Source organism: Haliotis rufescens, unplaced genomic scaffold (assembly GCF_023055435.1).
Source record: "Haliotis rufescens isolate VD_foot unplaced genomic scaffold, xgHalRufe1.0.p SCAF_35, whole genome shotgun sequence".
NCBI classification, from domain to species: Eukaryota; Metazoa; Mollusca; class Gastropoda; order Lepetellida; family Haliotidae; genus Haliotis; species Haliotis rufescens.
This window is the reverse complement of record NW_025964057.1, coordinates 627,105-644,653: the sequence shown is the minus strand read 5'-3', so window position 1 is coordinate 644,653 and position 17,549 is coordinate 627,105. Positions and strand designations below refer to the sequence as shown.

The 17,549-nt window shown below is 41.6% G+C and overlaps 1 protein-coding gene across 2 annotated transcripts in view; it reads right to left on the bottom strand.

Annotated features, from left to right (window-relative positions):
* Positions 1-205: 205 nt before the first annotated feature.
* The window catches only part of LOC124134373, a 31,916-nt gene continuing 14,572 nt past the window's right edge, over positions 206-17,549 (bottom strand). The window contains exons 1-4 of one of the 2 annotated variants that reach the window (XM_046499147.2): positions 11,965-12,437; positions 6,224-6,424; positions 5,599-5,724; positions 206-3,741 (exon numbers count right to left, since the gene is read on the bottom strand). In XM_046499147.2, coding sequence (XP_046355103.2) covers positions 3,539-3,741; positions 5,599-5,724; positions 6,224-6,424; positions 11,965-12,028 — 594 coding nt within the window. In that variant the 5' untranslated portion in view covers positions 12,029-12,437 and the 3' untranslated portion in view covers positions 206-3,538. Of the gene's footprint in view, positions 3,742-5,598; positions 5,725-6,223; positions 6,425-11,964; positions 12,438-17,549 lie in introns of those variants that run through there. The other variant, XM_046499146.2, reaches the window with a different exon arrangement.

The following is a 17,549-nucleotide window of genomic DNA, read 5'->3' as shown; positions in this document are numbered from 1 at the left end:
GTATTATGACTTACGTTTGTTTTGCTTGTTTGTTGTTTAACGCCGCACTCGGCAATATTCCAGGTATTTGATGGCGGTCTGTAAATAATCGAGTCTGGACCAGACAAGCCAGTGACTGACATCATGAGCATCGATCTACGCAATTGGGACATGCATCAACCAAGTCATGACGTATAAGAGTTAATATATGAGATACACGTTCGAGTAACATTATGACTTTATTTCAATAAAATGAGAAGATGTAATTTTGCAGCGACACATCATATAATTAAATAATATTTTGATATTCATCTGTACATAAACAATGACATATAGACAATGTACACTTACAGGCGATGAATACACAACGTATACACAATGGTCACGAGTAATCAAATATACATCAATGTACATACTTTGGCACCATGGAAATATTGGATAACATTATTGCATTTTGATTTCGGAGATAACACTTATATCTATTTACACGCAGAACTTATAAGATAGCTTATTATAACATTCATATTTCGACATTCGGGGTAAATGCTGAAACCGCATGTCATCTTAAACCTTTCAACAGCAGCAACGCACAGAAACCAGCACAGGAGTGTGAGGCGTTCAACGTGTGAAATGACTATCCATACCATTCTATCATTCTGGGCATAACACAATATCATTTCATATACTAGTATGTAAGAAACATTGTTATCTAAATACCATAATACACGTCCATCACTGAATAGCAGTAATACATATTTACGAAGTGCATAAGGAACTTTATTATTTCAGGTTGAATAATCATTTATCATCCAATACTGGTTTCCACAGGAAATATTCAAAGTCGGGTATGTTTGCATATCTTCACTAGGAGATACATATTTATACCACCGTTATGATACTGTCATTAACAGTTCATTTGTCATAAAAACTGTTTGATGATAATTAGGATCTCCACTCGTGTCATTTGATATCAACCATATCAGCACACGGCAAAACAATTAATAGAATCCTAGCCTTAGCTATGTGGGCTGACTTATTTAATATGAGGCAGTTATAGCTGAACGACCCTCTACAAACTACCCTAACAGGGGTCACCACGAATAGGCGTCACACGGTGTACCCACGGGGAAAATCAAACCCGGGTCTTCGACGTGACGAGCCAACGCCTTAACCTTAAAGCTAACCAACCCCCTCCCTTGAAAGACGTGAAAGACACAGGGGGAGATCCTATATATGATCGTAAAGTTGTTTTCCATGATGGCTTGTAACGTGACAACACGGGGACAAGGGTGGACGTGACGGTAACGGGCCTGATGTTTCACATGTGACCAGTCAGCTCAACACCTTAGAAACTGACGTCATCACTGACAATTACTCCCACCACAACCACTACACGATGTTCTGATACAAAATACAATTTTGCAATGACTACGAATATTTTGCGTTTAGTTCAATATATGGTTGAGAATAGTATGATAAAATGATAGATTACAAGAAATTAAATACATAATAGCTACTTGCTATCTACAATTCAAATACATTTTATGCATATTAAAAGACAACACAGTTATGAGAACAGGTCAGCAGTAAGGTCTTCGTAATACAGAGGCTGAACGAGGATGATCAGATTAATTCAATTACAGTAAACCACGGTTATAACGAACACGCTTATAACGAACTGACGGATATAACGAACTTACTTTTTTGGTCCCGACTATTTGCTCTAGTTATGCTGTATATATGCTTATAACGAACTACGGTTATAACGAACTAAAATAAGTAGTCCCTTTGAGTTCGTTATAACCGTAGTTTACTGTATATGGCAATGGATCGATCAAAATGTTCTTGACATAGAAGTGTATTGGAAATAATATTTATCTGCGTTTCGCCTATGTGATTAATGGACTGGGAACAAACTAATAATAGATGAGAAAAAAAGTTTGTACATTAAATTGGTTCAATATGTTTCCAGAAAAACATTGAGGCCAATAAATCATAGTCTGAAATAAAATTACTTTTAAACATGGACCCACACGATAGATAGCTCGCCTCTAGTCACACGACTGCCCTCTTGAACAACGTCATGGAAAGCAATTCTTTTCTTGACTGCTGGTATACACGCTAGATAAGCCATAACGATAAGCGACTTCCACTCATCTCGACATCTTGTATCTCGAAATATCTGGAATTAACCACTGTGTACCAACTGGATCTTCATAAAATTCCTCTGCCTAGGACTCCGATTATGTCGAAGACTCGTGTGGATCTCAAGATCGCTTCTGTGTAGCTTAATCTGCCTTGTCAACGTTCTCGGTCAGCGACAATTTGACGCTGGTCCAGACATCGCCCTGTTGTGAGCACATCGTGAAGACGAGTCTGCTTAAAGTGACCACACAATACACGTGGCAGTGACGGCCCATCACAACTACTACAGCATCATACGTCAATATTATGGCCTGTGTTACAAACCCGTGTCTTACAAACGGCTCTTATATACATTCACCATTCACACACAAGCTCCATGGCAAACACTATGTGAATACAAAAAGGGTTAAACGTTGAAACCGTCATTTCCCATAGCATTACAAATGCATTTCTCCTATTGCAGTAAGCAAGACCCAGGTGTCGGATTTGAGCAAATATGCCTTTTCCGTCTTGATTTGATTCTGTGATAGATAAACGCTGATAGCGGTTGTTTGCCAACATAAAAGACTTGTGTAACGGTCCTAATTACCAGAAGGATGAATGATCACAATCTTGTTAACATCAGGTCTTCGTGATCACTACCGCTTTCATCCTTTGTTTAGAGGTAGCGAGAACTAAGATTTGATTTTAATGAGATTGGCATAATCACGAATCTACACAGAATGTCCGGAAATGCGTAAGGAATAGAATGCACATGTATAGTATATCTGTTGTAACAATGACGCACAGGTTTGGGGGCTGTCTGAAACGTTTTCATGTGTTTGAGTGAAATATTTGGTAGTTAATAGTTTATGATCTGCGTATATTTGTTTATTGTTCAACGCCGCACTCAGCAATATTTCAGCAATAGGACGTAGACCTGTCAATAATCGAATCTAGGCCAGACAAGCCAGTGATTGGTACTAGGAGCAACTATCCAATCATCAAGCTTGTTTGTTGAACGCCACATTCAGCAATATTCCAGTTATATGACGGCGGGATCCATTAAGATGCCTCTTACGCCAACAACAGTTGCCGGGGCACATAATAACCTAGAATCCTCTGAGGATCTGCTTATGTCGCTGTGAACATATCAGCTTACGGAAAATATGGAAACAGTCTTCAGACAGCCTCCATGTACACAACAAAATGAAAGGACACGTCCATATCCATTCTCACATCACAGAATTTGCATGCACATTTACGTCACAACACGTATGACGTCATCGTACACGTGATGACCATATATCGAAATTGCACGTGTGACTGCACGTGAGTGCATGAATACATTATCACCCGATTCTAAACCATTACTTATTCAAATAATGTCTCTTTGGTATAACTGGTCGTATTATCACCTGTGGAAGTTATAGGCCTATGCGTTATTTACTGAACAATAACGCTGGCATTCTTCGAAAGTTTTGAAATTGTTGCTGTTTCCATCACAGCCGCCATAAATGAACCTGCCACACTCCATCGTCTCCACATTGAAATAATACCTCGGAAATGCAGCTCGGCATGTTCCGACAATCTTCGGTAATGTACACCGCTCGTCTAAACCTTCAGGACCATGTGTAACTGAAAACACAAGGAGCGGTGTGAAAGAATATATCATAACTGTTCAGTCATACGGAACATGATCACGGCCATGTTTGTTTAGAACACTCAACATAGACAGCGTATGCCTTGACATTCAAATCTACTCAACTGACTTCTCTGTTGTGAAGCTAATACGACTGAATAAATGACTTGTTTTGTGGGGGAGGTGGGGTAGCCTAGTGGCTAAAGCGTCTGCTCGTCACGCCATGGCCCTGGTTCGATTCCCCACATAGGTATAGGGTGTCCATTTAGGGTGTCGCCCGTCATGATATTTCTGGAATATTGCTAGAAGCGGCGCAAAACCATACTCATTCACTTGTTGTTTTGTCAGCATTATTCAAGCTTTACTCGGCGTCATGAAAACAATCGAGTGACCGAAATCCTGCGCGACGATCCAAACCGTTGGGGGTCCGATGTCATGCAATCTGCCAAGTCACAGAGCGTGACCCCATGATCCACATTAATTACTTGACTTATGTGACAAGCATAGGGACATTTCTACCTAGCGATCGCAATGGTCATGTCTCTATCACGATATATATGCGAAAAAGCGCAAAGAACAATGAAGTAGTGATAGCTTACTTGTAAATAGTGAGTGTGTTTGGTTTAACGCCGCTTTTAACAGTATTGCAGTTATATCGCGGTATGTCAGGTTAATGTAGGTCTCAGACGTTTACCACTTTCGTGAAACCCAGGAGCACGGGTATGGTGCTGACAAACCTAGACACATATTCGGAGCGAACCGGGATTCGAATCCCCAATCATAGGTTTCCATGTGCCCAAGAGACGCAACTCTGCACAGCGAATCGCGGCGCCTTCGACGACTGGGCCCCCCTTGCCCCTTACTTGTAATGCTACTATTCCACACAGACCACGAAACCCACGAATTGATAAATTTCAGGATTCGTAGTTGAATCGTAATCAGTTCATGAAATTCTTAACTGATTCGCATATATTCGTAGTTAGTTCTTACAATTCTTGAGCTATCGGGAATTCGTGGCAAGAGTTTTGAGCTGTTCAAAGTTTTCGCCACGAACTCCCGATTCAAAAATATCGTAGTTAATTCGTAACAAATTCGTAATGCATTCTTAGGCATCGTAACTGAATAGTAATCGATTCGTAAGCATTCGTAGGTATTCTTAACTCATTCGGGGATTCGTGAATTCGTGGCTTTACGACGAATCGGCTACGAATCTGTCACGAATCCCACGAATACACGCCGAAGCTATCTTGAGGGAAAACCCCCAAAATTGTCAAGAATAGTCACGAATTCATTTTTATTCGTACCTGATTCGTACATGCATTCGGCGTATTCTTAACTGATTCCTAACTTTCGTGCAGTATTCGTAATAGCTTCTTGTAAATCGTAGTAAATTCTTGACAATATTCATGCGAATCCAGCCGAATCCCACGAATATTCATAACTCTATCGTACCTGTATCGTAACTAGATCGTAGAGCGTCACGAATTGAATCAGGATATTTGCTAAATTCCACGAATCCTAAAATTTACAAATCGTGGCGATTCGTGGTCTGTGTGGAATAGTAGCATAAATAAATACCATCGATAAATGTACACATGGGCTACCTATTAGTCTGTCATACAGAACCTCAAACAAATATATCCAATACAGCCCATGCGAGTCTATGATGTTTGGCAAGTCTAGATTACTGCAGTATCATCGGAAAATGAAGAAGGTCTCTCGACTCCTTTTTATTATATTTTGAATTTAATTTAACAACTGTTTTTTTCAGTAAAATATGTTCATTTCAGAGACTAGATGTTAGTCTAGCTGCCTACATGTCAGCAGCGATAGGTCTGTCATGAATGTCTCACCTTTTGTGTCACTATAAGGACCGGATCCGAGCTGACCATATTTTGGTTCATAGTCATCGAGGGCGACAGCTTGCTCGGGAATAAATTTATACTGTAATTCGTTCTCACTCTCCATTCGTTTCCTCGCTGAAACATCACAGTGTAAAATATCCATTGGTGTATATTCCGCCTTCTTAGTCTTATCTCTTCACAACATGACACAAAAAACACACAACAACCCAAATGTACAAATGTCGGATGAAATGTTTACAGGTGGAGAAAATTATTTACATATCAGCAGATATAAATGCGAATCCTAGTTACACATCTTATCTAATTTTTTTCCAGACCAAAGTCTTAATGAATCGCCATAATAATTTAAATATGATAGACGGCTCCTGTCAAAGTAACAGTACCTATTGAAAGAATAACCAACGAGCTATTAAAAAATTATGAATATCCGTCCCACGTGAAAGGTTAGTGTGATCCCTGATTGTATTTCTGAGTTTCCGGTTGGTTATCACATATCTCACATTTTTCATGTCGCTTCAATTGACCAATCAACATTGAGAATATCTAAAATGCACATGTTCAAATAAAGGAAAGTTATTCCATTCCTTTCTTTCCTCAAAGGAAAATTGCTTACGTTGGCATTCCCGTTGTCCTATGGGGTCCCACTGCACTTGTTTATGAAAAGGGTCCGGTACAGCCACACACGTGATCACCGACGCACCAACCAAATAGTAGCCCCCATCACATCGCACGTGCACAGTGGCGCCGAGGCTGAAGTCAGTGCCGTCAATGAAGCCGTGGTCAGGTGGTTTTGGAGCCTCGCACTTCCATGTATCTGAAACAAAATGCGCCCACTTAATGAACACATATCAACTGGAACGGACTTTCCACGAGTTTTACCCAAAACAAATCGTTCACTGGTCATGCTCGGATGTTCTGAAATACATGTATTCTGTCCTTTCAAAGAAACCACAATCTGAGTGATACAACATTCTGCCTCGAACATAATTGCCAGCACCCCGCCCCAAACTATATTACAAGGTCGCCCAATAAGAGGAGACGAGTTAGTCTCGAGATGTAAAAAATGAAGCACAATCCCTTATGAATCTTCAGGAGTATTGCTGGTACAAAAGCTAAAACAACGCTCATTTAATATAGACTAATAACTTTAGCAACCGGTTAAACACACATGCAGGAAATCAAGATAATTATTTTCATCCTTAGTTTTTGGTATCACCCAATAACCGTCCTTGCATCAGCGGTAATACATGTACCGCATCGCCATTGAACATTATTGGTAACTACCGGGGTGCGCCACCACCCCTCTCCGTAATACTGCACTTTAATTGCTGGCGGCAAGCTCCGCCAGGGTGAGAGATGTATGCAGGGTCGAAGGTCATGTCTCCAGCAGGTGTCTGAGTAAATACATAACGACCACACTACGCAAACACGAAATCGCGATGGGAAGAACCAACGACAAGCGCCACGAGTGGAGAAAGTGGCAAAATGTTGTCTGAACTGGCTTGTTAAAATTGACAGCACGTAACTCATTTGGGGGTTTGTTGTTGGAGAGTTTGTAATCCCGTCAGTCACGATGTATTAGCATCAGCGACGAACAGACGGTGTGACGTCACGCCAAGGTAACGTCAAGGTCACGGCGTGACACAAGTCTGTGCTACTAGGACTTGGCAGGGCCGTGTTAAGTGACCTTTGCGGACTTCTCTGCACTGTCTCCGGTTGGCCACAATGGACGGCCAACACAGCTGTGCTGAGTCCCGAAGCAACGACGCATGTTGCAGTCACTCCGGCATCCCTTCCTCAGCGGAAATGCCCTGGACATTTCAATTCCGATAACATACAAAATATTCACACGAAACATTTGTCCCTAACCACCTCGAGACACTATCACGTTAACAGACTGCGCTACTTCCTGAAAAATAACGACCGACGTTTAAAGGGTTAAATAAAGTAAAACGTTTTCCCTGCTTGTCTAAAATGATATAAGATTTTGATGCAGTCACTGCTGAGACGTGCGTTGTTCCTTCCCCTGATTGGCTTAAACAATCTATTATTAACCCATGTTGGGGGCGATATTTCACATGGGTACAATGAGCGAAGCCCATTTCTGGTGTGTCCCCGACGTGATGTTGCTGGGATATTTCTAAAAGCGCTGAAAAACCATACTCAGTCACTTCCAACGGTACATTAATCTGCTGTATCTGTATAATTATATAGAAATACCCTGCCCCATACTGTCACTTCCAACGGTAGATTAATCTGCTGTGTCTGTGTATATAGAAATGCCCTGCCCCTCAGGCTCGAACCCGAATATATAGCGATTCTGTTTCCGGCCTCGAACCCGCAAATATATCATTGCCAGGACTGGAACCCGAATATATAGCCATAGACTTTCCCGCTAATATATCATTGCTCTGTCCCCTGGACTGAAACCCGAATATATAGCAATGCTCTGCCCCAAGGATTCGAACCCACATGCCACAGTGCAATTTGGTACCCACTATAGAATAGCCTACAGTTCGGCCACTATAGATACTTCTACAACGTGTGACATGTTTGGAAAGTCAAGCTTCGGAACGCAACAAAATATAATTAGGATTATAAAAATAATATGTCTTTAACTTTGTTAGAAATTAGTACAATGTGCAATAGCTTTTGAATTTTTCAAACGATACAAATCAGGCGCCGGTCGAGTAAACTCGTATGTGGAACGAACAACATACTTGATATGTGACATGTTTCACAAACAAATATTACTCCCGATATTTCAACCGTCAGAAAGAGAGCTTGTGTACGTATGTGACACGAAAACAAGATGGAACTTTGTTACTGATATAAATATATGTATACCACTAATTGTTAGTTATAAGTTAGGAGTGAAGCAAACATCATCTCTCGGTGCTCTAACGGTGTTTTAACAGTTGCAACAATCTAGAATTGACGCACTTTGATCGGAGGAGCTGCCAGCATGCCCGGAATGTGCTGTGTGTACGGAAGTGTCTACCTCCGTCCCTGTCCCCTCAAAATAGAGCAGCATGTTGCGTTGATGAGACGCTTGTTTGGCCCGTGTCTCTGATTGTGTTCGTGATGTATTTTGTTTTTGTTCTTCAAAGACTTCCTACAAATCCACAAATAACGCTGTAAACACCTAGAAAGAAAAATGTGTCTGCAGGTGACGAGTGTGAAAGAACTTGCACTTTCTCCTGGCACACAAAGCCTTTCAGTATAGTACATGACGAGGCTCGCAAAACTCGGTCGGAGTGATTTGATTTTACAATCAATTCTCATGGGTTTCTCATCAAGATATGTCGAAGTGAGTGTGTGAGTGTGTATGGTTTCACGCCTATTTTAGCAACATTCCAGCAATATCATGGCGGGGATAGCAGAAAACACGCTCAGCGTGACGAACAAACGCTGTAATTACTGGACCTCCCCATCGCACCATATCCCCATTGAAGCATCTTCCCGAGGCAAGGGAGTTAACTGACAGTAAGAGACCAGTTTCCAACCTTGCCGAACTAGGTTGGAATTTCCAGGCTCGATTATTTACAGACCGCCGTTATATAGCTTGAATATTGCTGAGTGCGGCGTTAAACAACAAACCAACCAACCAGGCTCGATTGAAGCGTCACAAGTGGTTATTACCAGTTTTGTCCCTTCTACATCTCGCCTATTGACCAATCAGATTCCACCTCTCGTATCACCTACATCGTAATAAAACGAGTCTTACTTCTCGAAGTGCATCTAATCACGTGAGCACTTTGATTTAAAACATAGATTTGGTAAATAGCTGTTGACGCCGAGTAGGTGGTATACATGTCTTACAAATCCTGCAATCGACCGAAATCTGCACGGACCTGATGTCGATTTCGTTACGTGATTTTTATTGGACTATGCAAAGACTCGTTAGTCCAGCCAAAAAATAACTCCATAATTCCAACTTAGTTCGGCAAGTTAGGAAACTGGACTTTAATAGTCGGAGAACTCCCTTGCCTCGGGAAGATGCATAAACGTGTCTGTTGTTCATCTCATATGTGGTATAGGAAGAGAATAGTTTCTAACCTACGCTGGCTGTGTGAGAGAATAACGACGGCAGAACGTATGTTTACATTATCGTGGTCATCGCTGGAAATTGATAATAATCCTTCCTTACAATATCAATGAATGGAGTTTTATGCTATTGAAATGTTGCATATAAGTCGTGACCGAAAATCACTGGTTAAGAAACTATGGACATGGCACGTTTAGGATGCAACACAACCAGTGAGTCCTTGTACAAACATATACCAAAACTGAGGTACATATAACGTGTGATGGAGTTCTTTGATATATACTTATGTACTAGGGAGTGTCGATGAAAGCACAAACTGAGTTTGTCCAACTCTTGTGAAAGTAGTAAGGTATACAGAGCAGGTGCGTGAGTGTGTGGTCAGATGTAAAAACGCAAGCCGCATTAGAGGCCATTTGTCATCCACTCTAAACGTCAGTAAATTACACACTAAAAAGCATTACATGAAAACCCCAGTACAACAGCAAGTGGTGACGGCGTTCATTATCAATACCCCTGAGTGTGTGACACAGTTGTAATGCGTATCAAATGGCCCTTCACATTCACGTTACCCGTGAACCAATAGGTGACAGGATCCCATTGTTCCCGCAGATCGGGAGATATGCAAAATAATGCATATGTTCCCATAGTGCTTTTTAAAGTATACTTTGTATGAATTCATTTACAATAGAAGGTATTTCATGAACCATCCTTTCTAGTTTAGTCATAGAAAAGGAAGCCAATATGAAGAAAGCATTGATTGCATCATAATAACTATCTATGGTACCCTAATGTTGAATACACCTGACGTAGATAACGGGACAATTAACAAGGAAATACTACCCCATGAAGAAAACCACCTTGCGGTAGATCACATATCCCGGACCATATGGTGAGGGAACGCCAGTATCTGACTTTCTAAATTGTTGTCTATAAGGGCAATTGAGTGCGCTGGGTGTTAATACGACATCGTCAATGTCGGGGTGTACAAGTGAGTAAGTGAGTGAGTGAGTTTGGCTTTACGCTGCCCTTAGCAATATTCCAGCAATATCAAGGCGGGGGACACCACAAATGGGCTTCACACACTGTACCCATGTCGGGAATCGAACCCTGGTCCTCGGCGTGTACAAGTGAGTAAACGAGGGAGTGACTGAAAGAATGATATTTAACGTCGCAGTCAGTAACAATCCCAACTATGTTACTGCGGTCTGTGTCATTCAAAACAGGTTTTTTTTTATGACATGAGCAACGATAATTCACAAGTCAGGTGACTTACATTCGACTTACTCAAATAACCGCCTGTAAATAACGGCGTCTGGACCAGGCAAACCAGTGACTAAAAGGATGTTCCACGCAAGACTGGGATATAAACACTGTACCAAAGTGGAATCGACCCCGGATTGTTAAGAGGCAAAAAAGGCCACTAACCACTAGTTTATGTGTGCACTGCTTTCATCGACCATTTCCAAAAGTTGGGCTGTTCTTGCCACATGTGTGAAATGAAGTACACTTATCTAATAGTCAGCGCCACAAATCCCAACGAACTCTAGGATGACTTCACTTCTGTCAGGGGGACGAAGGGACGGGTTCAATTCCCCAAATGTGTGAGGCCCATTAATGGTGTCCCATTGTGATATTTCTGGTAAATCGATAAAAGTGGTTTCAAACTCACGACTCGCCTCCGTTTCATGTTTGTTCAGAGATTGGACGTACTAAACATGACATAAATACTTTTACTCTGCTTTTAGACCCTGAATTTGAAAAAAAGGCGCACGTTTTCAAAGACAATGTGGCATTTAAAATTGCGTTGTAATGGCAAGTGTGGGTGGAATATTTGAATTTTTCAGATAAAGGGCCCCATGTCAGAAAATGCCTGGAGTGAACCCTGTGTATATATATATATATACATGTATATATAATGACGTCCAAGGACAGTTAAACAATGTGTCTCATATACCCGATGTGTGTCTACTAAAGTGATATATATTGATTAAAAGGACCTAAAACGTGTGCGTGACAAGTAGCTAATGGATTTGCCGACCCCATTTGTCGCGGAATTACGTGAAGTTGTCCAATTTTAGAACGTGTCAAATGGACCAAAATAAGCAGTCTTCATATACAAAATCAAAACAGTAACCCAGCATTGTCGATATCCATACCGTCTATCATTTCAAATATGCCAAGTAGGCAAAATTCACAAAGTAAATACGATGGGTAGGAGGCAGCATAACTAAACAGAGACTACTGGGTGTAATAGCCGTGTCAACACGTTTACCTGAGCGTAATCAGCACAGCCGTGTCAAACTTACGTATTGGCGTCGGCGAAGCCATACACACCATCAACATGGCACACATATAGGTAAGGTCTCGCATGGTTCTTCTCTATCAGATCTCAGTGTGGGTCACGATTTCACAACTCTTCTCCAGATTGCCTGCCAATACTGCGTCCCCTCGTCTTAGTTGAGAATTTTCACCTCTTTATAATTGAATATATCCTAAACGCGCACAGATGAAAGGTGTTTTTTTCTTACACGAATTAAACTTGTAACTATCTGTTGAAATAGTTCCAGTTCTAAATAAACCCGGTGCGGTTTTAGCAGTTGGAATATCCACGCAGAAATTCCGCACTAGTGTATACAAGACTGTCCGATGATGATGCCAAGCTGTCTCTCAATGAGGATGGTTTACAAGGTTCGAACAAGGCGGAGTTTTGTTCGGTGACAACTTGCAGTGGTCCCGCCAGCTGCTACGTTCACTGTTAACTGTAAGGTAGAATGGGTGTGTATAGATAGTGCTGATAATGTCTTATCTGCATTCAGGTGATAGTATGAGAAACCACAGGTTGCTTCAACCACGTGATATCGGCCGACCAGACTATCATAACCCCACATTTAGTCACCTGGGATTTCTCAATAACCGTTGGGGCGGTCGGGTAGCCTAGTGGTTTAAGCGTTCGCGCGTCACGTTGAAGACCCGGGTTCGATTCCCGACATGGGTACAATGTGTGAAGCCCATTTGTGGTTTCCCCCCCGCCGTGATATTGCTGGAATATTGCTAAAAGCGGCGTAAAACCATGCTCACTCACTCACTCACTCATTGACCGTTAACATATGCCATTATCAAGGTATACATCCTGTTCGGCGGTTCGACGACAACACCGTCGATTCTTTCGGACCGATTTCAAGACATCAGTATATCCACCAACAATGTTAATTGTGTTTTTCAAGTTTTCTTTCACAATTTATAATCGTTTTACAAATTCCAGACGCTTGTAACGTATCCAACAGTCGGCCCTTGTTAACGCGGTAGCATCATCTGACCAGCACAGTACCCCGAAGGAGTCCCATCTGGGGAATCCCGTCACCAGCAAACTAAGCTGGTCGTAAGAGGCGATTAAAGGAATCGGGTGGGCCGGCCCGGAGACTTATTTTTTTGCGTGTCAGATCCGGGGAAGAATTGGTCGTCAGCAACCCATGCTTGACGTAGAAGGCGACCAACAGGACCGGGGGTCAGGCTCGCTGACTTGGTTGATGCATATCATCATAACCCAACTGCGTGGATCGATGCTCATGATGTCAATCACCGGACGGCCTGGTCCAGAGTCGATTATTTACAGACCGCTGTTATATAGCTGGAATATTGCTGAGAGCGACGTTACACAACAAACAAACATACACATCACAAATGTATATCGCACTTATTCTGCTGTCCACAGGGCGGCCGGGTAGCCTAGTGGTTAAAGCGTTCGCTCGTCACGCCGAAGACCCGGGTTCGATTCCCGACATGGGTACAAGTGTGAAGCCCATTTCTGGTGTCCCCGCCTTGATATTGCTGGAATATTGCTAAAAGCGGCGTAAAATCCAACTCACTCACTGCTGTCCGTAAGGTGAGGCAAGGGAGGGCAAGGAAAAGTAGGTTGATAACACGGGCGACTCTGGACAAGATCACAGCTACCTTTGGACTGTCGGGCAATATATCACATGTGATATCAGTGCATTACATTCAACAGATCATAACGTGCTTTAGTGTTGTTGCATATTACCTACACGCATCACTGACATGTATGTTCAGTAAAGTACAGATCTATCCTACTTGATACATTTAGCAAGAGTTTGAAAGTCTGTTACATGTAATGGTACATATGGTTATTTATCTATACAATTCGCATGGACTGGATAAGCGACCACTCCTTGCAGTGTGGTATATTCAGGTGGGATTTAATACGTATGGTCAGATGACCCACTACCTGTGAAAACGTGAGGCCTGAATTGAGAACTTTAAGACCAGGGGGCCATATTTTCAGAAGTTGAGTGTCATATTTGTGTTCACGGATCACTGATGAGGACCCGCTTAGCAATGCATTTATCATTAAAACACATCATGTAGAGTGGGTATCGACGGAACTCTTCACTGGGCACAAATATGTGTATCTTTTTGAAATAGGTTGTACGGAACAGACGTATCTGTCATCATAATTAAGTCAAGTGCTTCAGTATTAAATTACAGTTTGAGATCCTTTGTTGTGATAGCAAACACAATCCCGACACACTTTTAAAACCAATGTGCAGGTGCACAAATGATATTGTAGCCTAATATACAGGTGTGTAATTCAACCTTCGTATTTACCTTAAGCACATTATAACTTGCGATTGTTTGCATTGAACATACCGACGTACTTTCTTAAATAGAGTTGGGAAGAGCGCTTCCTTGACTTACGGTCAACTCAGCGACAGATTTGGTGTCGAACATGGTACAGAAAAAAACAGCTTTTACCGTACAGATAACATGTAAGCAATCCATCTTGCCCTTGATAGTCTATTTCAGCTTATAGTTGCTTTTTGACTATTGGTCTAAGGAGCGTGATTAAATCAGAACTTCCTAATTGTTAATCACATTACACCATTTCGGATCAGATTTAGGGTCAATAATCCGGCGAAATTATGAACCCGACACGTCATCGGCATTGTCCTGGCGCGGATTCCGACGACGGTGTACAATATCCCTCCAGTCTGCACAGAGTAAACAGAGAGGTAGCTGATATACCCCTGCGCTGATTAAACCCACATACCCAGCCTTGAAATATTCATAGGATACCTATTGGTACATGGAAACTCGCATTATGAATAGCGATGCGGTATTTAGGGTACTAAGGTGTGGCAAATGGAGCCCTTCGGGCACGGGTTGGGTAATATCCCTTTGCTCTAAGGATAATGCTGGTATGTGGCTTACCGAGATGGCGTTGACACCACCCTCTGCCCATGTCACGTCGAGGGCGTACACCGTGCGATACCTGTATGTAGCGGCGTTAGGCTCACGGTGAGCCATGGGTAAGCTCGGCCGCTGCGACATTGTAGACGTTGGGAATTTACAAATAAAAGTTGGACGAAATAAGTTGGCGAGAAAAGACAAAATTGTTATCTTATCTCGGAGTTCATAAGATCAAATTACATCGTAATCGACATCGTAAGACTTAAGTGGAAAGAGAATCGGTTACGTACAGGATAACATACTCGTTTAATTGTATACTCTGCAACGTGGCGTGGGTCTGTTGCCTAAACAAAATGGTGAACAAAATATTATTATTAAAAAAAAGTCTATAAAAATTGAGAAACAGGTGACGATGAATTTCGAGTCCGGGGAATACTCTGGCTAGTTGTGTGAGCCAGTTCTACTATTAAGCAAGTTTATTAGGAAACAACAAGCTGATGCCCCCAAACTGGTTCAACCGACCTTCCCCGATGCTAAGTCACACCCTTCATCTCGGTTAGAAACTGTAAATGTCCAATTCATATGCACCTGTACATCTTCGATTTTGTTCTGCTAAAGAATAGAATGGAGATATAACACACTGGATTATCGAGGATGATGCACACATAGCACACACTCAAACTGTTCGATGCTTTAATTGGAGTGAGGAATTAAGAGGGATCTGTTTGTCGTACGTTTTACATGTCCACCATGATGTGACATATATACACATTCCAACAATTAAAAAATCATTTGAACTAATAAACCAAAAAAATAAAAGTTTGATTATCAAACAAAAGTAAGTCGGCTATTAACTATACGAACATTCAAATTCAACAGACGTCCTTGGCCAAAGCTGACAATATTTAAACATTTTTATATCTTGAATCATTTACTGATAAGTTTCTTTATACACTGATAATTGGAATGTTTGGTTTGGTTGGTTTGTAGTTTAACGCCGCACTCAGCAATATTCCAGCTATATGACGGCGGTCTGTAAATAATCGAGTCTGGACCAGACAATCCAGTGATTAATATCATGAGCATCGATCCACGCAATTGGGATCGATGACATGCATCAACCAAGTCAGCGAGCCTGACCACTCGATCCCTTTAGTCATCTCTTACGACAAGCATAGTCACCTTTTACAGCGTTCATGGGTTGCTGAAGACCTATTCTACCCCGGAATCTTCACGGGTCTAATTGGAATGTACGGACTTGATATGTAACGATAGCTTGGACATGTTTCTTAATCCACCCCTAACTATTGAATACAGTCATGGGGAGTATACTGATTAAAGGAATGTATAGCGACCCAGTAAGTAACCACAAACTAGTATACAGTCATGGTTATCAGATAATTCAATGTATCAGTCAGTGCGTGGAGGTGTCTCCTACAGCCCGGCGGCCCTGTCTGATATGATTACCGCTACTCTACAGCGGTACACAGTCAGTGCCGGCACCCCCATCACCGCCATGCCGTCCCTCCACGGACCCCAACACACTATCACAATCCTACAGATTACACGGACTGTCTTGTGTTACACATCATATGCATTAATTGGATTCGTTTTTAATCTTTAGCTAAAATTAATTATTATTCTGATGGGACTGACTTATTCAAAATACACACAAACTCCGACACGATCCTAAGTCCGTTTTTTCCGAAACCTGTAAACCTCTTAAAGGATTATAGAAAACACTTGTTGGAAGTGAGCTGTGGACGAATTGGTAAAGTCACGGTGTCTATCCGGAAACAGTGAAAACCCGCCTTCCGAACCAATGGTGTTGGTATCCTTCATATAATGAACACTATTTCATTAACATGATTCGTTAATCTGGAAATTAGTCATTCAATATCGTTTTCAACAATATTCCAGCTTGTTAATAATCAAGTGAGTGAGTATGGTTTTACGCCGCTTTTAGCAATATTCCAGCAATATCACGGCGGGGGACACCAGAAATGGGCTTCACACATTGTACCCATGTCGGGAATCGAACCCGGGTCTTCGGCGTGAGGAACGAACGCTTTAACAACTAGGCTACCCGACCGCCCCGTTAATAATCAAGCCTGGAGCAGACAATCCTGTGATAGATATTATGATAAAAAATAACGATAGCACCACGACATCCCATTTAGGCGCCTCTTACGACAAGTATAATTGTAAGTTGTTGGGTCCCATTCTAACGCCGACTCCCCGTGGGGGTGTTGTCCTCTGTATGTAAGGGGGCAATTAAGTCTGAACATATAAAGGTAATTATAACAGACAATGATATACCTTTAATGTCCTAAACTGTGAGGGTCTTGATCAGTACTAATATCCCGAGACTAGCACGACTTACACCTCCGTTGTAAGTGGCTTACAGAATATAATAATAACAATAACAATAATAATAATAATCAGTCTGACTGTGCCAGGATAACCCAAACCCTCTTTGTGGCACTCATTTATTTTAATCTGAAAATAATAATAATAATAATATATAAAAAAATAATAATAAAAAGGCTTGATTCTCATTCGATTCAGTGCTCGACACTAGACCTACTCAACAGTGAAAGGGACAGACTTGATAATTAAAACTACTGTATGTTCCAGCGGTGTCAAACCATTTACATTTGACACAACTGAAAGGAGAGAATATTAT